Here is a 25,219-nt window from a genome sequence, read left to right as displayed (position 1 = left end):
TTCTTTCATCCTGTCTGCTGTGAAGGCATGCCCATGCAATGGAATGCATTTATCAGGCAGCCAGCACCACACACTTGACCTTTGTAGTGCATGTGCAAAACTGTTTAAATGTTCTGATAAGTTATTGCATGCTATTGTAGTTACCTGGCTAGCTGAATAATCCTGCTTTGTAAATCACCCCCACCTGTATTAGTTTCTGAAAGGCAGGTGTCTAAGACCAAAGCTGACATTCTTTGCACCCATGAATAATGGACTATAATATTGTTTTGGTCTATTGATGACTTGTGAACAATTAGGCGTTTTTTGCAATCTTCTCTTTTGGGTGACATATTTTGCTGGTATGTGATTTTTTTGTATTATATATTGTTATAATTTTGTGGTACGTGTACATTGTCAAATTGATAATTTTGTACTGAGTACTTTGGAATACTTTTCCTAAGCAACTTTAGCCCTTTCTCCCTTGAGTAGCTTGGCCCTAATGAATGGCCCTCTTCTTCCAATGTGAAGTAATTGGAAGCTTGCAAAGCTATGCTTTCAAAGTAGCTTCCCAGCTGCATTTATTTGGTTTTGGACTTGGAGTAAAGTGGGAAGTTTGAGGCCTAACACTGCCAAAGTAACGGTTGGGGGTTCAGTGTCTTGTTCAAGGATACTTCAACACTTGGTGAGGAAGAGTCAGGATTGAATTACTACCTCCTGAACCACTATCACCCAAAAGCTTAACTGATTACAGTCTGGAACCGGCCTTTGTGTGGGTCACACCAATCAGGACTTACTCTATGTTTTACACTCCCAGTGGCTTTGCGGTGGCAGTGCAACAGCCTTTAGGTGGTAAAAGGGCATAATTAGCTTGACTGTCCACACCTGAAGAGGTCTGGATGAAAGCCAAGCTGTTGTCCCTCAGAAGGAGGGCTTGCATTGCATTCTCACCAGGTGTTTGATGCTATTGCACACTTGTGTTTTTGTACTTTGCATTTACCATTTTAGCCTCTATTTTTGTTCTATTTAAATAAACTCCTTTTTGTATACTCTGTGGTCTGTCTCCAATTTATGTTGCGGCTCACAAGCCAGATCATAACATATTTTTTTTTAATGTGTTGCATCACCTCCGGGCATAAAGACAGTCTTGTATATAAAATCAGTGATGGTGCACAATGCTTGCCTTTATTTGTTAAAACTTAGTATTGTAATGTGAGACCAAACTACTAAAATCTTCCCTGCTTTCTGTGGTTTATCTTTGTTAATTTGTGTAATTGTTATCTGTAATTGTTATCTTTGTTAATTTGTCTGTAAGTTTCATTCTGTACCTGTGCGTTCTGTCCAGTGAATATGAGGCATGAGACTTGACTTGTGAGATGTATACATCAGGAAGAATGTTAGCTTTTTTATATATAAATGTACTTGACCTATATTTACAAAGCTTTGAGAAATATATATGTTGTGGTACCACAACCTGGGCTTGGGGTTCCACTAGGTTGAAATGGGAGTGAATTACACTGCACTCACATTGATGCGTTGGAATGCGTTGATGCATCAGGGTTAACGCATCCCCATTCACTTTGAATGGGGTGACGTCATCCTTTGCCGAACTGAATTGTGGCTCCGTTTGGTTCGCGTGCGTTGCGTTTCATGCTTTTCTTGCGGCAAGAGTTGAAGAATGTTGAACTTTTCGAAAGGCAATGCATGCGTCAGCCAATTATATTGCCTTTCATGCATAACTGACAGCACAGGCGCTAGACAATCATATCCTGTATATGCTCACGTCTACAGAGCGGCAAGATAAAAAAAAAAGATGGCGGACCAAGCTCCGTAGATGGTCGTATTTGTACCTACAAGTTGGTTGTTTGACTTTTTTTTTGTTAGATTTTTTAAAAGTTACCGAGAAATAGACACTGTACAATGTAAAAACCCCTTTATTGTAACTGAAAAATACGTATCATAGGATTTGCGAGGTGTCTGAGCTCCCTATCTGATGATAGCATGCTCACAGGGTAAAAGCTTGCTTGTGACGTGATTGGTTTGTTGACCTGTCAATCTCATTATAACGTCTCCGGTATCAACAGAACCCCACGCGCCAGACTCTTCCTCCGCCTTCCGTTGGATCAACGCATTCTAACGCATCAATGTGAGTGACCCGTTACTTCAGCAGGCCTATACTGGGCAGGCTCTTGGACCCTGGGGAGGTGCTCTGGGGACTAGGAAGGTCAGGCCATAGACTGATTGCAAGCTCAGGTGCAAATGGTTAGAGTAGGTTGGCACCTGAGCAGGAACGAGTTTGAAAAGAGTTGAGAGTGGGGACACACAGAGAGAAACGGGCAACATCGTGCGTGGCACAAACTCAGCTAGGTGTCTGAGGAACTTTGAGCTGCACCTACCGTTGGTAGGATTTAAGTTTGGAGCAACTTTATGACGCCTATGCTTTGCCTTTGAAGAAGTTTTATGTTTGCTTCCTGAAAGACTTTGTGTTGGTTAATAAACCGGATTCCTCGTTTAAAAGCATTTTTTGCCTGCTCTGTCCAGTGATTACGCACTGCCCTACACCCCGCTCAGTGGTAATGCCTCTCATGATACCACAATGTATGTATAAAATTTAGGATTATCAGTTAATGTGTTTGAAAACAGCAGTAAATGTGGAATATTGATATTTATAACAGGATTTATGTACACTATAGTAAAAACAATTCTTAATATAGCTGCAACCGTTTCAACATATGAAAGGTTTCCATTTGAATTTTGAATTTAGTTATTGAATTTAAAGACAATTTAAATTTTATAGATAGGCCAGACCATGTCAGAGAAACAGAGGTAAGCATGTTGCTGTAGGGACATCTTGTGGCTGATTTGATTTGAAATGAGGCAAATGAGGCCCGTTTGGAGAGAGAGAGTGAAGGAGAGAAAATGTATTTTATTGCACTTAAGTTTGTCACGTCAGAGCCCGGACCTGCACCAGCCACGCCCACGGTTCCCACTCACTCACGCTCACCGGAGTACTTACAGCTCACTCACATTGATGCGTTGGAATGCGTTGTTCCAACGGAAGGCGGAGGAGGAGTCTGGCGCGTGGGGTTCTGTTGATACCGGAGACGTTATAGTGAGATTGACAGGTCAACAAACCAATCACGTCACTAGCAAGCTTTTACCCTGTGAGCAGGGCCGGATTAAGACATTTTGAGGCCTGGGGCTAATTACCAGGATGAGGCCCCTATATCGCCCCGACGCACATCGTGACACGCACACAAACCCACGCCAGGTGCACTGTCACATCAGTGTTTTAAAGTCCACAGAACCACTCTATAAATATGATCAGTTTAAAGCCAAGGATAAAATGTATGTATGTAGTAGACTACACTGTAGACAATAATAAACCAATAATGCAAATGTATACATATTTCCATTCATTCAAAAGCAAAAACAAGGCTAAATAGCCAGGGAATGAAATAACGAATTGATTAAGCATATGCCTATTAGTGAAGCAACAGCTTGGCTCCGCGCCCACGTTTCTATGCGAGAGCACCGACGTGCGGTCAGGGGAGGCAGAGCTTCACCTATCATCATTAAAGTAAAAAAACAAATAACTATCAAAATAAATATTTTCTACTGGTCTGTGATATAAATGTATTTTCTGCATGATTCCAATCATTTCGAGCAGTTTTATAATCAAAATCGCTGAATTTGCGCATGTCCTGTTCAAACAGACAGGAGACAGCAAGACGATGAGGCAACGACGAGCTGTGCTTCATCTCAGATTGCGCAATACCTCACAAACTGGACTGAGTGTAGAACCTATTTAGTCCTGCTGATCTGACAAAAAACCTCAGTGAAAACCTCTACACTAATATTTGACCATGACTGCGAAAATGGAAGATTAATAGCTAAGCTAAAACATTTCACTTAGCTATGTCTAACTGGCTTGCACCTAATTTGTCTATAATTTTCAATGAATTAGCCTAATCTGCAGCGATATGCGTGAGGATAAGAACTCATACATCTTCAATTGCTGAAAGAATTTACGTTTTATTAGGCCTATTTAGATGGAACCGGGAGGCCTGGCTTGTTACCTGCATCATCGTATTTGAAAGCGCGTTATTAAAAGCGTTTATCCCTGTCTTAATGATGTGGTGCGAACCAAAGCAAAGTTTAGAAATGTGAATTAATCTTCTTCAGTCTTACTTTGCACTTGAGGGCTTTTGCGATTAGAAGGTCACGGTCCACGGACCAGTCTTTTGGCCCCACTCTCGTGCTTTCTTTGACCGGACATTTTCGCGCATTATAATTTGTTTCACTCTGAATGTTTCTAATGTTATGCGCGGTGCGGTGCCGTTGACTCACTCGACATCGGGCGACCTGAGGCCCCCCTGGTGGCGAGGCCCGGGGCTGCAGCCCGGTCAGCCCATTCGTTAGACACGGCCCTGCCTGTGAGTAGTAGCATGCTATCATTAGATAGGGTGCTCAGACACAAGGGTTTTTTACATTGTACAGTGTCTATTTCTTTGTAACTTTTAAAAAATCTAACCAAAAAAAAGCCAAACAACCAACTTGTAGGTACAAATACGACCATCTACGGAGTTTGGCAGCCATCTTTTTTTTTTTTTTAGTTTTCCGCTCTGTAGACGTGAGCATATACGGGATATGATTGGCTAGCGCCTGTGCTGTCAGTTATGCATGAAAGGCAATATGATTGGCTGACGCATGCATTGTCTCTCGAAAAGTTCAACATTCTTCAACTCTTGTCGCAAACAAAGCATGAAACACAACGCAAGCGAACCAAACGGACCCTCAATTCAGTTCGGCAAAGGATGACGTCACCCCATTCAAAGTGAATGGGGATGCGTTAACCCTGACGCATCAACGCATTCCAACGCATCAATGTCAGTGAGCTGTTATATCTTAATCCTGCGTATCACTCACATCTGCGTCCTCACTCACCTGCACCGCATTTACAGTCTATCTATCTATCTAATCCTCTTCGCCCCTTCTGGAGCATAGGGCCTCAATGAATTGTCTCCACCTCTTTCGGTTCAGAGCAGTTTTCTTTGCCTCCTGCCAGGAGGTGTTGGTGCTGGCTAGATCTTTGGTGACACCTCTCCTCCATGAGAGTCTTGGCCTTCCCTTCCTTCTCTTCCCCTGAGGGTTCCACTCCAGCGCATTTACAGTCACCGAAGGACTAATCACCCACACCTGTCACTTTCCTTTCACGCGGTATCTGGTAACGCACTTCCACTGATATTGCATGTCTCAGTTCTTTGTTGCCTGAGTTCTCTGTAAGAAACCGCATCTTCGCCTTCCTTAGTCTTGTTTTGTTTCATAGTCTTTGTTTCAGCTTGTTTTCCCCAGTCTAAGTTTAAAGTTGCACTTTCCGAGTTTGACTCGCGTTTTGTTTTTAGTTTACTGTGTATTTATACAGAGGTTGCCTCTCAGTTTTGTTTTCCGTGTTCTTGGTAACCCGTATTCAGTTTAGGCAGTGCCTCGAGCCTGCGCCCCTCCTGGGCTGAGCAGTCCACTCAGGACGAACATTCCCTGTCGTGCCTATCTGCATCCTGTATTGCTCTGCTGTGTATTGCTGGCTTTATCCATCTGCAATAAAACTTTGTTTCCCGAAACCACAACGTGGAGTTCGTCAGTTCCGTGACAGAATATCAGACCTAGAGACGGATGGATTCAGCCAGTTCTGTTGTCGGTACCTCACGAGCCCTCAACCCCGCGCCCCTCCTGGGCTGAGCAGTCCACTCAGGACGAACATTCCCTGTCGTGCCTATCTGCATCCTGTATTGCTCTGCTGTGTATCGCTGGCTTTATCCATCTGCAATAAAACTTTGTTTCCCGAAACCACAACGTGGAGTTCGTCAGTTCCGTGACAGAATACCAGACCTAGAGACGGATGGATTCAGCCAGTTCTGTTGTCGGTACCTGCCGAGCCCAAAACGCTTTTTTCTGGAGTCACCTCCACCTGTAGAGGCTTCCTGTTTCAGTGCACCCTCATCCTGGAGATGGAGGCTCAGCGCTACCCATCTGATAGGGTGAGAATCGCCTTAATCATCTCTCTCCTCCAGGGTCGGGCGCTCCGATGGGCAGAGACGGTGTGGCGTCAGGAGGGACCCGCCATGGGTTCCTACGACGCGTTTATTCACCATTTTCGGGAGGTTTTCGAACTCCCTGAGGGGGACTCCTCAGCTCAGGTCCAGCTGCTTTGCCTGCGCCAGGGACCCAAGATGTCCTCCACGAGTACGCCCAACAGTGCCGCACATTGGCCAGTGAGAGTGGCTGGAATGAACCGGCGTTGATCACCGTTTTCCGCCAGGGGATCGAACCAGCGCTGCGGCTCCAGCTGGCGGGGTATGACGACACAGTTGGACTGGAACGGTTCATCCTCCTTGCCATTCAAGTGTCGAACCGTCGGGAGCAGTGTCTCCAGGACCAGCCGTCCTTCTCCTCACCTCTCCACGCCTGGCAACCCGCCAGGGATAGTGGCATGGGGGAGGCGGAGCCCATGCACATTAACGCTCTAAAACGTTCCCCAGAGGAACGAGTCCGCCGCCGCACACAGGGGTTATGCTTGTACTGTAGGGGTAAGGTTCATGTGGTGGTGGAGTGTCCTACTCGTCCCACACGATCCACGGTGAGTTCGGATCCGGGGGAAATTAAAGTGTGTAATCCTTTGTGTACCCCTATAATTCTAACCACTTCTTCTGGTTCCATCACAGCCCAAGCCTTGATTGACACAGGGTCCGCTGGCAACTTCATTTAGGGGTCCTTGTGCCAGTGGCTAGGTCTCCAGATAATCCAGAGCTCTACTCCCTTCTCTCTCCACTCCATCACAGGTCACCCGCTCACGAGACGGAAGGTGCGGCAGGTCACCTCTTCAGTCCAGTGTGAGATCGGCCTCCATCACAAGGAGGAGCTCAAATTCCTCATTCTGGAGGAGTCTACTGTCGACCTCATTCTGGGGGGTCCGTGGCTACTTCTCCATTCGCCTACGCTGAATTGGGAGACCGGAGAGGTGATGAAGTCGGGGCCCGAGTGCTTTCGTCGTTTCTCCACCCACAAAAGCGTCACCACGTCCCTGTCAGCGCACCCGTACCCCAGCACGTCTTGCACTGCATGCCACCACTGTTGAGAGCCCCACTAAGCAGGTTAGTCACCAAGTTCCCTCACAATACACGCAATACTCCGTTGTTTTTTGTCCCCAGTGGGCATCATGCCTTTCCCCTCATCGACCAGAGGACTGCTGTATCGACCTGTTGCCCGGTGAGCCTGTGCCGCGAGGAAGGGTTTACCTTCTCACTCTTCCGGAAAGGAGGGCCATGGAGGAGTACGTGCAGGAGGCGCTACAACAGGGATGTATCCGACCCTCAACATCCCCAGCGGCCTCCAGTTTCTTTTTCATCAAGAAGAGGGAGGGAGGACTTCGGCCCTGCATTGACTACCGTGCCCTCAACGCAATCACAGCCTTGAACTCTGCCTTTTTCCAAGGGTACTTTTATCATCAACCTAGTGAAGTATCAACCCCTGAAGTTCAACAAGACCTATGTGTACCCTGAGTGGGCTTACATACTGGGGTGGTCCTTAGGACTATTCTGTGTGCTTCTGGTGCCTCTGTTGCACTTTCCGAGTTTGACTCGCGTTTTGTTTGCCTTAACGACGTTTATAGTTTACTGTGTATTTATACAGAGGTTGCCTCTCAGTTTTGTTTCCGTGTTCTTGTGAACCCGTATTTAGTTTAGGCAGTGCCTCGAGCCTGCGCCCCTCCTGGGCTGAGCAGTCCACTCATGACGAACATTCCCTGTCGTGCCTATCTCCATCCTGTATTGCTCTGCTGTGCAACGCTGGCTTTATCCATCTGCAATAAAACCCTGCTTCCTGAAACCACAACGTGGAGTTCGTCAGTTCCGTGACAGAGTTATAAAGTTAGAGGTATTTTGTAACACTTTTGTTCACTTGTTTTAGGCCCTAAGTCAGATGAGTATTTACATTTTATATACAGTGCTCATCATTACAATAATATCATCTACCAAAATATTCATCACTTTTCTAAAGGATTCTCAGGGCTGATCTCACTTGGTATCACTCGATATGATAGATTAATCCTAAATGGAGATCTGAATATTTATGTTAATAAGAAGAATGACTCCAAAGCTATGGAGCTCATGAATCTACTGGACAGCTTTGAACTTACCCAACATGTAAATGAAGCCACACATCAACATGGTAACACTCTAGACTTAGTAATGGCAACAGGGTTAAACATTGATAACGACTAAAAGGGAATTGTTGGTTCAAAAGCGATTCATAGATGGCAAGGCTGAAGCAAAGTTCACTCAGGGGCGGCGCCAGGGGGGGGGCTAGGGGGTGCTACAGCTCCCCCTGGACTAGCCATAGCACCCCCAAAGCAACCCCAAGAAAATAATGGTTTATTTATTATTAGTATTTCAATTCATTCTGCGTTCTTGATTTGATGTATTGTGTTATAATATTTCACTCACAAAAGAAAATAATAACAGATTGAAATGAACAGATAGTTCACGTAGCACGACACAGACAGGTCGCATGCGTGAACGTTGACGTTCACTGACGATAGAAGGAGAAAGAGAGCTGGTCCACTGTCAGTCAAGCGGTACTATCAAAAAACACAATAATGGAACGATTTTTGATACCCAAAATTTCACGAGTAGAAGAATCATATGACGTTGAAGAACAAGAAGGAATGCAACAGGTATCGGCATTTTATTAGAAGAAGAGGGACGTCGTGATTAAAGAGATGAACCCTACACCTCTACTGAGGGTGCTAGCCATGCTACTCCTGGTCTGCTGGCTTGCCCGGATTTTGGTTTTGCTTATGGCTTTTTCAGCATAGTTTTGTTAGCATTTTTGCCTGTTCTTTGAGAAGTAAAGTTTTAAGTTTTAATGTACAATGATACTGTGATCTAGCTCTGATTATTGTGGTTTTGAGTGCCTACTGTTTTATTTCATCTACTTTTAAAAGGGGCCTGTATCTTTACACCGTTCAAAATTTAAGGTGGAACGGTCTTGTTTGATGTGTAACATTAATGAATGCGGTCCTTTTTGGGGTTTTCTGGATCTGCCTTAAAAAAATCAGAGACTAGCCTAGCCCAGGACGAGCAGTCTGTCTGTGCTAGCCAGGTATACATAAGCTTCTACGTTTTAATTGATTTTGACCTGAAATAATATATACTTTTTGAAAGCATTTCTGACTCTTTGACTGTTTTAGCACTGATATGTGAATAGAATTTTCTCACTTTGTACGGACATGTTTATAGGCCATCTAGAAATATCTATCTGCTATTTTAATTTGCCCTCTTTAGATTAGAATGTATTGAACTATTTATGTTTAGTTTTATTTGTCAGACATGGTAGTGGTGGCTTGGTCACCTAGCGCCAACTTTAACCCCCACTGAAGTAAGCAAAGTATTTGGGATTGCGGAATCTATAACATGCTGCATGCATTTTGTCAGTGACCGTCGCAGATGAACGCGGCTATGTGCGTGTCCGTTGGAAGTAGCCTAATAATAGTAATAATAATACGATCGATTTGTATGGTGCTTTTCATGGACCACAAAGACGCTTCAGAAAGCAAACTGTAAAAAAAAAATGTAAACAGATGTGACGATATGGTGGGTAGGTGTTGAAGTAGAGAACCATGTGACACATATGCCTGTATCACCTTAATTTCATAGCACCCTCGGTAAAATGCTGAGCACCCCCATAGCACCTGCAGAAAAAAATCTCTGGCGCCGCCACTGAGTTCACTAATATTATGAGATTGTATGAGCCATACAATTATAACTGCTCCTTAAATGACATGGTTGAAGTTTTCAGCAATACCTTGAGATATGCTTTAGTATTTAAAGCAGATCTCAAGGTATTGCTGAAAACTTCAACAATGTCATTGCTCCATTAAAGACTAAAAAGAGATAAAATTACAGAATCTCCCCCTGGCAAAAGATAAACAACTTTTCCAAGGTTATTACAGAGAATGCTGGACATTCTAGAATATTATTCTCCACTATCGACCAGCTATTCCACACTGCCCCTACTCCTCCGCAGTCCTCTGCATCAAAATGTGAAGTACTCGCACAGTTCTTGAATAACAAGATAACTTCCATTGGAGCCAGTATAAGTTCTGATGTAAACGCAGATGGCCTCAGAAAACACTGTAAAAAAGATGCAACCATGGAAAATTTTACCTGCATCACATTGATGGATCTTTGTAAGACTGTCACTGAGTGCAACTCCTCCACCTCATGTATTGACCCTGACCTACAGCATTTTTTAAACGGGTGTTCAACAGTGTTTTAAGTCATGTCCTGAATATAATAAATACATCTCTCCAAACAGGCATCTTCACAGATGCCTTCAAAAAAGCTGTTGTAAACCCCTTACTAAAGAAACCCAACCTAGATGCTAATGCACTGACCAACTAAAAGCCAATTTCAAATATTCCATTCATTAGTAAAATACTTGAAAAGATAGTTTCAGTGCAAATAAACTCCTTTCTTAAAGAAAACAATGTCCTGGAGAAATTTCAATCAGGCTTTAGAACATGCCACAGCACTGAAACTGCTATTACTAAAGTAATCAGCAACCTCAGACTAAAATTGGTTGCAAATAAGGTCTCAATTATTGTCCTCTTAGACCTAAGCGCAGCGATTGATACGATTGATCATGACATCCTAATCAATCGTCTTGAAAAGTTAGTTGACATGCAACTGTACATCTCTGCTGAACCAAATGATGCTGCAGCTATAAACTCCATTACTACCTCACTTTTGGCGATAAATAAGTCGTTGAGCAATAATTTCTTAAAGTTAAACGAAGACAAAACTGAGATCCTCGTAGTCGGCCCTTAAACAAAAAGAGAAATGCTGTTCAATAATATGGGGAAATTAACTCCCTGGATTAAATCTGAGGTTACAAGTCTTGTTGTTATCTTAGATTCATATTTAAACATAATTTCCCCACCTTAGAAACACCATTTATAAATCAAAAAGATGCTGAAAAACGGATTCATGCCTTAATTCATGCCTTGCAATTCTAACTGGCCTCCCGAAAATAACAACTGATGGACTTCAGCTCATTCAAAACTCTGCAGCTCGGCTATTAACCAGAACCAAGAGGAGAGAGCACATTAGTCCAGTTTTAGCTGCTCTGCACTGGCTTCCAGTAACATTTAGAATAGATCTTAAGGTCTTCTCCTTATACAATGCCTGACAAAAGTCATGTCACTTATCCAAGTTGTAGGAACAACAGATAATAACTTGACTTGTAGTTGATCAATTGGAATCAGAAATGGCTCATATGAAAGGCAAAGGCCTTTAGATTATGCGTATTATACCAACATTAAGTTGTGTATCATTAATTGAGTTTTATCATGTAATAAGGACAGGGAGGTCAGATTGGGTTTGGACAAAAGTCTTGTCGCATACACAAAAATATTTTTTTGAATTTTGAATTTTACTTTGATAACACAAGAATGCTACAATAGCATCAGAGCATAAAGTCACGGTGCCCTGGGGGAAAAAAACAATATCATATATGACTCAGATGAGCTTAGAGGACTGCATCCATACTGCATCCACTTCGATGTGGAGGCTGAAATATGAGAAGAAGCGCCATCCTGCTGAAGAGTTTGCCGTCTCCTGTGGTTTGGAATGTAATCGCCATCAAGAATCCCTTGATATTTCAGGCTGCTGATGTTGCCATCCTCTCTGCAGATCTTTTGCACACCCCCATACAAACCATGATTTTTCCTCCACCAAACTTGACTGTTTTCTGGGTGAATCTTGGGTCCATGCGGGTTCCAACAGGTCTTCTGCAGTATTCGTAGCGATCGGAATGCAGTTTAATGGATGATTCATCAGAAAAAAAAATCAACCTTCTGACACTTTTCCACTGTCTATCGTTTTGGCAAAAAAATGGTTTGGGGTTACAACCAGTATGGGTGTGCAGAGTGGATGGCAACTTCAACAGCCTGAAGTATCAAGAGATTATTGCTGCCTATTACACCCCAAACCACAAGAGAATGTGAATTCTTCAGCAGGATGGCGCTCCCTCTCATACTTCAGCCTCCACATCAAAGTTCCTGAAACCAAAGAAAGTCAAGGTGCTCTGGGATTGGCCAGCCCATCACCAGACAAGAACATTATTGAGAATGTCTGAAGTAGGATGAAGGAGGAGGCTTGGAAGATGAAACCAGTCCTGCAAGACTGCTTTCTTTGCCATTCCATACTTCATCAATTAGTTATTTGAGTAATTGCAGAGACATATAGATGCAGTCCTCCAAGCTCATGGGAGTCATACACAATATTATTTGTTTTTTTCCAAGGCACCATGACTTTATGCTCTGATGTTATTGTAGCATTTTTGTGTTATCAAAGTAAAATAAAAAATAAAATAAAAAAATGTTTTTGTGTATGCAACGAGACTTTTGTCCAAACCCAATCTGACCTGTCTGTCCTTATTACATGATAAAACTCAATTAATGATACACAACTTTATGTTGGTATAATAAGCATAATCTAAAGGCCTTCGCCTTTCATAGAAGCCATTTCTGATTCCAATTGATCAACTACAAGTCAAGTTATCATCTGTTGTGCCTACAACTTGGATAGGTGACAAGACTTTTGTCAGGCACTGTATAGAGTACAAAGCCCTTAATGGGCTAGGACCAAGTTACATTGCAAACTCCCTTGTCAAATAGTTACCTTCAAGAACACTGCAATCATCTAATGTTGGTTTATTGCAGGTTCCCAGCAACAGTGGTAAGAAAATCGGGGACGCAGCCTTTGTCAATTACACCCCAAAGCTATGGAATATACTGCTTATAGATATAAGGGAAGCCAGCTTGCTATTTTTTTTTTTTAAGAAAGCGTAAAACAAATATCTTCACCTTAGCTTTAACTAGCTACGAATTTGCAGTATATGTATATCTATTATACGGCTCTTCAGAATGTTCCAAAAAGTACTGTTGATTTGAATGGGCCATCCCAACGCTCTTCCATACATTAATTCCTGCTAACAGACCGCTGCGAAAAGATAATGTCCGCTGTCCTTGGCAACGGGTTTTGTGCTTCTAATTCACATCGTTCATATCATTCCGCAAGAAGTCCTGTAATTTTAACGTAACAGACTCATGGTAATTTGAAGTCAGCAGGTAATGGGTTGCTATGCAACACCTGAAACTTCAAAGTTCTATTTGCTTGAAGAACTATTTATTTCTAAACGGGACTAAAATCATTAATCATTAAAAAGATGTATGTTGGAGGAATGTCGTCTATCGTTTTTGGCAAGTAACCGTATAATAAGCGGGATAATGTATTGTCCGTCGGTCATTAGCCAAAAATAAATCCCTTCAGGACGAAACAACACCCTCCGCTGCGCGTCAGGGTGTTGTTCGCCCCGTCGGGATTTATTTTTGGCTAATGACCTCCGGACAATACATTATCCCTTACATATATATAAATATATAAAATTTGTAATTATTATTTATTTAACTATTTATGTATTTAAAAAAAACAAAATGATTTGTTGTCTATTTTTATGTGGATCACTGCATGTAGTTTCTTTCTGCACGTTATTTATTTGCTGTTAAGCACTTTGAGCTGCATTGTTTTGCATTAAAGGTGCTATACAAATAAAGTTTTTTATTATTATTATTATTATTATCATAGTAGAGACTGCACACTCAGAGAGGTCAGAACACCAAGCAGGGTGTCCGCGGGGTCTTAAAAAGTCTTAAAAAGTCTAAAATTACACATTTTCCATTTTAGGCCTAAAAAAGTCTAAAATATAGCGATTTTTTGCACTGTATGTCTAAAATTGAGTTTTGAGTAATTTAAGACCTACGTTTCAATGCAAAAATATATATTTTTTACGTCCTTTTCCACGCCGTTCTGTTTTTTCTTTTCCTGTAATGGGCGCAGTTATGGTCCGTGTAGTTCTACATGACATGTTGCTGTTAGTGGAACGTAATAAGAAAACTACGGATGTGAAACGGAAATGTACTCTCGTCACTTGCAGTAGCAAGTATTTTGATTCCCTGTGTGCGAGCAAGGCGGGAAGTTATGAAGTAGAAGACGACTAAATGGCAGAAGAAGATGGGGAAATGCAAACTCAATGATAACTGGCTCTCGCGACCGGAATTTTCGGACTGGTTGAAACGCGTTCCCGTCTACAGTGAGGCTTACTGCATTCTCTGCAAAAGAACTCTAAAACTCGGGACCCTGGGCATTAAGGCACTGGAATCGCACACAAAGTCAAGTAAGCACCAGGACTCGGCAAATGCGGCGCGAAATTCGCATGGTATAGCCCAGTCTTGTTCTGCAGCTAGCAGAAATAATACCTCTACCGGTAGTACTAGTTCTAGTGCTGCGTCCAGCATTTGCGATCAATTTACCCTTCCGCAAACTCCGCCCCCCTTAGCAACGTTTAGTATATCAGTCAAGCATTCACGTTTCCCAGGTTCTCAGCATTGGTATGAATGGGGTGGCAACATGTTTTCAACCGTGTCAATTTCAGCTCTACCCAAAGAAGTCATAAGCATTTTTTGGAAAAACATCTCAGATCGAAGCAGGCAAAAGGGTCTGCAATATGCTTATATAGGCTACAACCACGACATTACATGCCGTGTTTGTAGACAGACAAATGCTAAGGCTAACAGGTTCATTCCAGCTATGTTTATTTGTTCTATTATCTACACAGTCGCCGCTACGCAAACATGTAAGGTGGTAAAACTGAATCGTATTTTAAGCAAGGGTTTTCTCACGTTTTCGATGCAGTGGGCAGATTTTAGCGACATAGCTTCTTGGAACAAAGTAGGTGCTTCTGTTTACGTTGCTGTCATTCAGCTGATGGGGGGGGGGGGGGTCGTCTACATTGTTTGATCCACAGCAGGCATTTCTCTCTCTGGGTCTTGGGTTTCGGGAAGGGATAAAATGTTACCCCTCCCTCCAGCCTTTTTGGATATCGACTGTCAGAATTACACACTCCATAAGCACAACGTTTCATTTTCTCTTCTCGAGCAGACGTCTCTCTCATTGACTTCCATTCATCAAAATGGCTCGCTTGACTGAGGTCCCGAGCTTAGTCACCGTTGCTATGCTATGATTGATCAGTTACCGTTTTGGGGAGTGGTCGCGGAAGGGTCAATTGGGCTCAGTTGGCAGAGCAAGCAGAGGGCAAGGCTGGCAGCAAAATGGCAGAGCTCCTCTCAAAATCCAATGCTCTGAGGAGGGCTGCTAAAGACAAACTCTCCCAGCTTAAGGTTCTGGAGGATGAAATTGCCACCAAAAGTGCACAGCTTAGAAGCATGTAAAATAATGGATGTATATATGTTTGTTTCATTGACAATACATGTCAATTGACCGCAGTCTGGCTTTGATATTTCTTTTTTTGATACTCCGTGAAGGTCTTAAATTGAACCCATGATGGTCTAAAAAAGGTCTAAAAAAGTCTAAAATTGCACTTGTTAAAACCTGCAAACACCCTGACCAAGTGCCTTTGGGGAGTCAATGGAGTCAATAAGCCAGGTGGAGCTGGACATGCAGCAACAGGTGAAGGGTGGGGACCCCAAGGGGGTGATCTTTCAACCCTGGGTCACGGCGAATGCCTCAGGGCTTGTCTGATCAAGGGCTAACTGTCTCCATAATAATCCAATAATCCAGTGACTAAAGTGTAACGACATGTTTGTGTGGGACAAGAAATTCTGTTGTTTTAGTTTAAGTGACTTCGGGAGGTCATAAGAATGTGTGATGGCTACAGTGTAGTCAGGTCTCAACCTGCTCCTTCATCCTCCAGTGTTGTAAAGACATTTTGATATCTAGTACTTCCCCTGTGTTAGGAAAGTTGTTGACTAGCTCCAGAAACTCCATAGTGTTACTTTAAATCAGGTTGTTTAACGACATGTTTGTGTGGGACAAGAAATTCTGTTGTTTTAGTTTAAGTGACTTCAGGAGGTCATAAGAATGTGTGATGGCTACAGTGTAGTCAGGTCTCAACCTGCTCCGTCATCCTCCAGTGTTGTAAAGACATTTTGATATCTAGTACTTCCTCTGTGTTAGGAAAGTTGTTGACTAGCTCCAGAAACTCCATAGTGTTACTTTAAATCAGGTTGTTCTTTTTTGGAAGGTGTCTGCACTCATTGAACCATGATAGAACAACCAGTGGTGTTGTTGGGTCCGATCCCTTTAACCCTAAATATTTAAATCCTAGCCTAGAGTATTCTTGCCCTGAAACGAAGGTGTTTATAGACAGACAGACTATGTAACTGAGTGGAACTTCACTTGCAGCATCCGAAGGATTGGGGAGTTATTAAATGCTGCACACTGCACACAAAGTTGAAAAGCTCCAGAGTCCAGTTAGAATAAACAAAGAACAAAAAATCAAGCGTAAATCACTGAGCGTGTACACAATGTTTCGAGTTATGTTGATGCTAAAAAGCCTATACTACTTAAATGACTATACCAGTAATAACCCAATCGTTTGATGTTTCTTTTGGTCTTATCATCATACTCATAAAAGTCTGAGATATGCAGTTTGCAGTGCACAAGGTTTTGCTGACATTATCAAAAGACCTTCCACACCACCTTCCTTTTCCCCGCCAAGGAAAGGGCATGAGTGCAGTACACAGGCTAATCTTAAGGTTTGATATTTCATTGTCTGTTATGAATATGTATCTCAATAAAATCTCTATGAATTCACTATTGTTCTTATGCAATGCTTTAAACCGTTCGTTTGATAATTCCATGCTTCAAAAGAGTGGATGTAGGCCTTGGTTGTCTAGCCAAAATAAGATTACCATGTAGAAGTTTACCAGGAACAGTCTCACAAGGGAAATTATGAAAGACTGTGCTTTGGGAATGGCTTTCACAAATATCAAGATACCCACCGATTGTAACTTACTAGTCATATATCAGTGATTGCAGTTTGGACAGGGCACTGCATCTTACCACATCTCTGAGCTGGCAGCATAGGAATTGTACTGTCTCTAAAGCAATTCACTTTTCTACCAAACCCCTAGTTCAATACCTTAATAAGCTTAATAGTTGTGCATTGTCGTGTGTTATTGTGGTGGAATTATCATTTCTGTGTAATGTGACATTTTACACTCATTCGTTCCTGTTCTGTGTCGACCTTAATATGTTTCAGAAGAGAGTGTCCTCTTGCATAACAGTCTTAATTCCTTAAATATCTTATTTTGATTAGTCGGGATTAAACTGATAGAGTACAGAATCTTTCATCTTTAAACACTAATTAGCTAATTCGGTTTTTCACTGTGGTATACATGTGGTTCTTCTTTTTAACAGAGGGCTTCATGTCACAGGCCTTTGAAAAGACAGGGTAGGGTTGGTGTTTACACTTACCGCCAGAATTCCAAGATGGAAGATGAGCTGTTTATAGGTGAAGTCCAATTGGAGTTGTTACCAAAATTGACACAACTATCTAGGATACCAGAGAGGGGAAATCATTTTGAATGCAAAATTATCAAAATAAACACTTATACTGTTACACCTCCACACACTGAATGTAATGCAAGATAGATAGTTTTAAAGTGCATGTGTGATGAATGCTTTTCAAATGTTTGGTTTTTGAATAAGACTCAAAAACAGTATTTAAGGAATAAGGGCCGCAAAGGTGTCCCTATATGCAAATATATTGGATGAGGTGTTTCCTGAGGTGTTCCTCCTCCAATTCAAATATAATCATATATCAGGACACCTTGGTGGCCATTATCCTTTATACCACTGTTGCTACACATGTATTAAGGTCATATAAATATAGTCCACAAAGGAAACATTTGGTTAAGCTTAAAAAGAAGCCAGTCTGTTCGGTTTGTAGTACTACCTGACTTAGTCACAGACAACAATGACGTAGGGCTTGCTTGTTTACAATTGATTCCATTGTTGCTAAGCCCAAATTCTTAAGTCGCTTACGTTTGTGATTTATAATGCAGTGCCTGCTAGCGTGCCAGCTTGACAGTTGTCCAGATAACAATTTTATTTAACCACAAACTTCATTGAGTTTATACCACCTGGCAAAATGACGGAATATGTTAACTTGTTCACGTGTTTGTCTAAACACACTCATTGTGGTAGAAATGTTGATGGACAGTTTATCAATCAACCGTTACTAATTGTGGTTGTTATAGTTACCATTTAATATTTTTAAATTAAGTGTATTTAGAGATGATATATTGAGATGAAATATTGGCGGGTTTTAAAGACTCTATAACAGAGCATTTCAGACAGAGGGTGAATAGAGATGTACAATTTGAGAAAAATTAATACAATTTGGAACATTAAAGCATGTTAATCTATTCCAGATCTTTTTTTAAATAAAATTATGAACATTGAGAATGAGCATAATAGGTCCTCTTTAAGTCGCGTGCGTCGCAGTGTGTGGTTCAGATAGATCAGGGGTGGGCCATTCATTTCACCAAGGGGCCACATGAGCTAGTGGGACTGTTGTGGAGGGCCGGACCAATAGGCTGAACTCAATTCAGCATGAAAAATGAGCATGTTTTTGCAGTATTAAAGGTGTGCCCAGACGACCAATACACATGGCACACACACACACATGATAGCAAGCTTGCAATGCAATAGTATATGTATACAACTTAATACTAATATCAATTTTTATCGCTTAACGTTTGATTCCTAATTTACCATTGACCTCCGCGGGCCGATCAGGGACAGCCAAGGGGCCGCAAATGGCCCTCGGGACACACTTTGCCCAGGTCTGATATAGATGCTTGCTTTAAAGTGTAGATGCTCATTTCTGATGCTTGTCCTGTGGGATGCTTTTTGAATTGACTACTGCAACTAATGCTTTTAATTACCTTTTAGTATTTTTTTGTATGATTTTTAAATGTTTACACTTGAGCAATTTAATACTCATTTCAGTAGATTTCCTTATCTTTTCATAATCCATACCAGAGACATTTACCGCTGTGTGTGACATGAACCATTTTGCAGTGCAATTCACCTTAGTTACCTCAGGACTCCTGAGCTGCATGTAAGTACATTCATTAGACAAACAACAACAATAATTGCAATCGGGCTACCCTCCCAGCACAAGGCTGAAAGTAAAGGAATGATCAACCCATCGCACAAGGTTTATATAGTCAGAAGTTTAGCTTTCATCAGGGATAACCACGTGGTGGATTTCTCACGTCCGATGCTCCCTGTCTTGCAAGGATGGCAGTTTTGCACAAGGTCGGAAGAAGCACCGTTCCCTTCTTATCACCTTTGGTCTAAACATGCTCTTGTTCATATGCAGACTAAGTGGCACCTAATATTCTAGTTACACAAACACAGAGAAAAGCCATGCACTTGCTTTCATAAGCACATGATTCATAGAAATGTATAATACAAGGCACCTGATTATAATATTCCTAAATCAGTGTTTGGAAATAATCTCAATCAGGAACACTTGCAGTGATCTGGTAACATAGATAATGTATTTGTGTGTTATAATAGCATTACATATCATAGACGTATGTTGTACTTGCTTTTCTACATACCTGTATTCCACTCATTTTTACAGCTGGCCCAGGGCAGCTCATAACTGAAGGATGAGAACAGATAGAGGAATGCCCATGCCAGGATCACGATGTAAGTGACAGAACCATACAGAATGATGACCTGGCTGGCATATCCCATGCCTGAAAACACAATAGAAGCCACTTTTTCTTGCAAATATTGCTTGATTAGAAGATTGCATATGAATGAAAATGTATGGGTTTTGGATCTATTATGAATTATATGGTCAACTTGTTTAATAGACTTTTTTTAAAGTTCACAATAGAAGTTATCCTGGCAAATCCAATTTTGTCGATCCCACGTCTTTTTCACTCACCCTCAAACAGAGGACAGGTCTTTTTCCAGCAGGTGATGCCACCTTGGCTGGTATACTGGCCAAGTGCAGTCTCCAGTACAAACAGGGGTATACCACATGTCACCAAGTATAGGAAGTATGGAACTAGAAATGCACCTTGGGAACACAAAGAGGCAAAATTACACCGGGGAAAGAAACACTTCTCCCTCCTGCTCAACCTCCTCTGCTGTTTTGGAACTTAAGTTGATAGAAGACATAATAAGGTGCAGAGTGCAAGAAATGTCTTTGACCTTAATTAAGTTAATGGCCCTTTAGTGACCCCTTTGAGGACATTGTACTGTATACAGGGCTTGCAAAATGTCTATTACCCTGGTAGCCCTCAGGGCAGGCATTCTTCAGATTTTTGCTGCCTGAAATGAATTCGACTTGACCAAAAAAATGTAGGAAGGCAGATATATTATGTTAGAAGGCAGATATATTTGAGAGAGTAATACAAAAACATGTACATTTATATTTTATTATCAAAAATATCACTATGCATCTTCCTAAAGTTTGCCCTTCCTCTTTTCTTTTCAGGGCCGCTGCTGGCCATTTGGTTCCCCTAAGCGGAATTGCTTTGTGATGCCCCACTCCAAAAAACATTATTATTATTATAATAATATATATGATATAAATGTGAATATGGCACACAAAAACAAGTCACACAGATGTTAACGTTAACAGCTAAAGAAAATATAAGGGCTATATCTTACAGGCTATACAGATATTCTATTCTTTTACAGCTGAAATTTGCTAATATATAATATGTGTTATCCATCCTTTGATTCTTTGCTTATTGTGTATCTGTTTTTAAATATTAAGTTACAACGAAATGTTGCCAAATTGATGCTGTTTGCTGATATATTGATTGATGGGGTTTTGTCATATTAAGATTTTTGGCTTAGGCTACATTCTCATATTGACTTCTTACCAGGATGATACCCTGCCAGAAAACAATGTTATTAAATGTTGTGTGAAAAGGAGCTGTGATTAGGAGTGCTATAAGTCATGCTTTCATTTGAGTTATGACAGATCAAATGAGATGATTAAGTTACATGTGTTACTTAAAGTTACATTACGTGTGTAGTCTCGGATGGTATGTGTTAATCACGCTTAGGGCGTTTTCACACCTCAAAGTTGAGAGAGCTAAATCACTTTGCATGACATACGTCCTGTCATCATCACTCACATGGGCTGTGCCTCCTAATACTTAGCATTGATAGGTTTCTTGACTTTATCAGACCAAATTATAATGAAATCCTTCGTTTCCTCCTCTCCCCATGTGCTACCACAGCTCATTTTTACTTCTGGTCCAGTTTTTTTAAATCTTAAACTACACACTGCAAATAAACTAAACCATGGTTCAGTTTGATCTAGACTGGAGTCTGAGGCACCTCCCACACCTGCTATTTTGGTTTGGACAGAAGTCAGAAGGTCCGGATCAAGGGCAGCAATGAGCAGTAGCCTACTTGAATGAAGAAATCATAAGATATGGTAGGTTGTGAGCTATGTTTTTGTTGATTGAACAATTTTATTGACTTGAATCAACCTGACTGCGCTATGGTAAGAAGTTCTTAAATCTCCTAGAAAGCACAAATGGGGAGTGACGACTATTAAGCATAACTATGGGCTCCACCAGAACTTTGTTTAGAAAAACATAACTTTAGTTGCCACATAATAGGTGGAAAACAAGCAATTTGAAATATTCAAACATGTTAGTTAAAGCTGATGTGGCACTGCATTCCCTTTATATGTGGTCCTTAAGGAAAAGGTGGCAATAATCCCCAGGTTATTACAACACTGCTTTTGATGCTGAAGTCTGTTTCAATTTTGTAGCTGATGTTTTCAGTTGGAAAGATCCAATATATAATGTTATGAGTATTGCCGTCATGACTATAGCCATATAGTGAATGGAAGTATCCCTTTCCCATTGTTATGTATTATTCAAAATGAGAATTTAAAATGTCATATACAGTGATCTTTTCTTCTGACTAAAAGGAAAACAAATCGAAAGGCACTAACAATGATGATACTGTTCATACACAAGACCCAAAAACAGAAACAAGAAACTCGTGCCTACTTAGTATTCATCCAAACTAACCTCCACCATTCTTGTAGCATAGATACGGAAATCGCCAAATGTTGCCCAGACCGACGATGGCACCAGCCACGGTGAGAAGAAATTCTGTTTTGTTTTCCCACTGGCCCCTTTCCTTTTGCCCCGAGTTCTCATTCACCGGCACCATTGCCTGATTCTGGGACGAGTCCAGCATACTTGCAGTGAGAGTGTTATGGTGCTTAGTTCCAGGGGATTGGAGTGTGGGCTGTCATGGTAAGCAAATGCTTTTATGTAGGCTCTGCAACTGGCTGGCAGGTGCTTCAGTTTCCTCTGGGGTGGGAGGTGTGTCAGCTTGCAGATGCTTCATTAGTTCTGGATGACTTTTAAAAAGTAATTAATCCAGGACAAGTCAACTGTCATGATGTAGGAGTTCACAAATCGTAAAATATTCAGTAAAAAGTAACAATACTTTGATGAGGTACTGACACAGTTCTTAAAGCCTGTAAATATCATAAAATAGCAGCAAAAGAGTTTTGGCTTTCAGTAGAATTTGGTTTCTACTAATATTATATATTAATGTATTATATATATAAATTAATTAATTAATTAATTAATTAATTCAGACCCCTTCACTTTTTCTCAATTTTTGTTATGTTGAAGCATTTATTTTACAATTTAGCTAAAATTGTTTACATTTATTTGTTCCCTAATTATCCCATAATAACAAAGCAAAAACAGGATTTTGCACATTCAGACCCTTTGCTATGACAAAAGTTCTTACTCAGTATGATTTATTTAACATCCTGCACAGTATCTCCCTCATCAATTCTGAGCCAGATTGAATAATCCTACTTTCAAAATTCCAAATTCAAAGTCCTGGATCTGGTTTCAACTTTTCTAGTAATTCTGTTCTTTGTGGCCATCTGTTGGATAAATAATGACACTGCATGTTTGGGAAGACATCACTACTGTCTTCCCAATCTGCAACAAATGCATGTTATCATGTCTGTTCTACATCTGTAGACATTCTCAAGTTCACTCAACATCTAAATGAACATCTCTACTGTAAGGTCAATAACACTTTGCCATGGTCTAACAGAAGCCTTCTTGGAGTTTTAGAAAAATCTAAGGGAGATTTGCATCTCACTTCAAAACATGTTACATCACGTTTTAAATAATCTGTTACCCAACATGACAATATTGTTATGGCAAATGTGGTATTGTGCAATAAAAACGCCCAACACCTTTTGTAAGCAGCAGCTCCTTCCAATAGGCTGTAATAGGCTATAATATTAATATTGTTTGGCTACATTGCCTCTGCCAACCAAACCAAAGAATAATAGGGTTTCATGGAGCATCATGTACACATATGTGGACAATAGGGACCATGCTACAAGAAAGGAGCAGAGAAAGGGAGGAAGTTAAGAAAACTATCGTAATGCCTGTTGCATTGAACATACTCCATTGGGGTAGTGTAACATCAGTTATCATTGTTTAACAGCACTTTAATACGATGTGCTGCCAAACTGAAACTCTATTTTCCATCTTGTATAGACATGTGAAGGACAGATAAACACACCTATCATTCCAACTAGCCATCTTGTAAATGCACTTACGAACCTGTCGGACCCCCTGCGAAAATTTGAGCATTGTTTGTTTTCACGGCACAGCCTCACTAAAAGTCATAAATTAGCATAGTAGTAAGCTGGACAGTTTTATAATTTTTTTTTCATATTGCTGCTTTGTCTGTTGGCTATTTTAAACGGTTTTGCAAAAAATGTCACACCAGACATTCTTACCACATTTTTGGGATCATAGGCCTACTCCCTCAGGACCTCTACTCCTGAACAGTTAAAAAGCAGTATATCATATCTCTTCCCTATGTGCTACATGCGATGCTAGGACTGCTAGTTCCCCACAAATATGGTGCAGATTTTGTTATGACCAAGAGAACTGCAATTTGACATTTGGAATTCCAAAGTTAGCCCCTTTTATACTCTGTTAAAACTCAATAGGCTACACATTAGATTATTTCAGTTTGACCCCAATTTTTACAGGCAAACTCAAATATGATAATTCCACACTGCTCTCCAAAGAACAGACATAGAAGACAATGGCAATGACCTAAAACAGTGGAGGGGGTGATGAGGTTTTAGATGCATTTATGATTTACTATTATGATCATTTCATTAATCTCTGATTTGATCTGTTCATCGAATATTTCATGGACATTTCAACTCTTTCAAGCCACATTCATTAATTTGCCTTACACCCCTAGTTTATGGTAGCCCATATTTTTTTTTTTCATTTTTACCAATTTTCACTTCCTGTTCTGAATTCATACTTGATATATTTACCCTCTAAATCACTTATTTGATTTATTATAGCCTCTGCCAATATTCCTTGTTAATGGACAATGTACATTAACATTGTCCATTAACAAGGAATATGGGCAGAGGCTATAATGTCAAATGCTTGTGTGCATTTATATTTTCTTTTTTCTTCAGGTTAAGTATTTTGAGCTGCACTTGAATGTATGAACCTTTCAGAGAAATACAGATTATCAACATGATTATCAAAGTTAAGTATCAAATGTATTCAAAATGGTATCAACCCTATAAAGAAAATCTTAGGTACCCAGGATATGGACTATGATAACATCTTAGCGACCCAGAACATGGACTATGATAACAGAAGAAGGAAACAAATGTCTTACTTTCTAACACTATCGACTAGTCTGACTGGTTGATTTACAGCATACAACTTTCGACTAGTCTGACTGGTTGATTTACAGCATACAACTTTCCATTAGTCTGACTGGTCGATTTACAGCATACTACTTTCGACTACTCTGAATGGTTGACTTAAACAATCATGACACAAACGTTTAACAAAGTTTTGTGAATTTTATTATACGTATGTGGGCAGTGAAGTAGATCATCAGAGAAAAACCTTTACAGTTTTTCACTGTTGCTAAAACCCGTTTTTCAAAACAGTAACGTCTATCTCAAAACTGCACACAGAAAATTGAAAACCTCACACACAAAATGCTAAACCTGACACTCCCTTTGCAAGATGACTCTTTGCTATCAAATCTCTTAACTGTTCACAAAATGGAACTCGTGTTTTCATTTGGTACACACAGCCATATTTTCAAAACACACACACAAACATTCATTTAGTACACACAACTAAGCATTAGCTGCACACTACCAAGCATTTACAGCACACAGAAGTGCAAAATTGAAAACACAATCATCGAAACACACCATATGA

The 25,219-nt window shown here is 40.8% G+C and overlaps 1 protein-coding gene across 1 annotated transcript in view; it reads right to left on the bottom strand.

Moving 5' to 3' along the window:
- The window catches only part of LOC308370796 (sodium- and chloride-dependent GABA transporter 2-like), a gene marked incomplete at its 5' end in the record, with an annotated part of 36,509 nt that extends 14,352 nt beyond the window's left edge, over positions 1–22,157 (bottom strand). Inside the window, 4 exon segments of the mRNA XM_080845511.1 lie at positions 17,373–17,451; positions 19,532–19,672; positions 19,867–20,001; positions 21,986–22,157. Of these exon segments, the coding sequence (XP_080701637.1) occupies positions 17,373–17,451; positions 19,532–19,672; positions 19,867–20,001; positions 21,986–22,157 (527 nt within the window).
- Positions 22,158–25,219: the final 3,062 nt, after the last annotated feature.

The sequence above is a fragment of the Sprattus sprattus genome (genome assembly GCF_963457725.1).
Source record: "Sprattus sprattus genome assembly, chromosome: 10".
Lineage (NCBI taxonomy): Eukaryota > Metazoa > Chordata > Actinopteri > Clupeiformes > Clupeidae > Sprattus > Sprattus sprattus.
The sequence above is the reverse complement of the archived record's forward strand: the minus strand, read 5'-3'. Positions and strand labels throughout refer to the sequence as shown.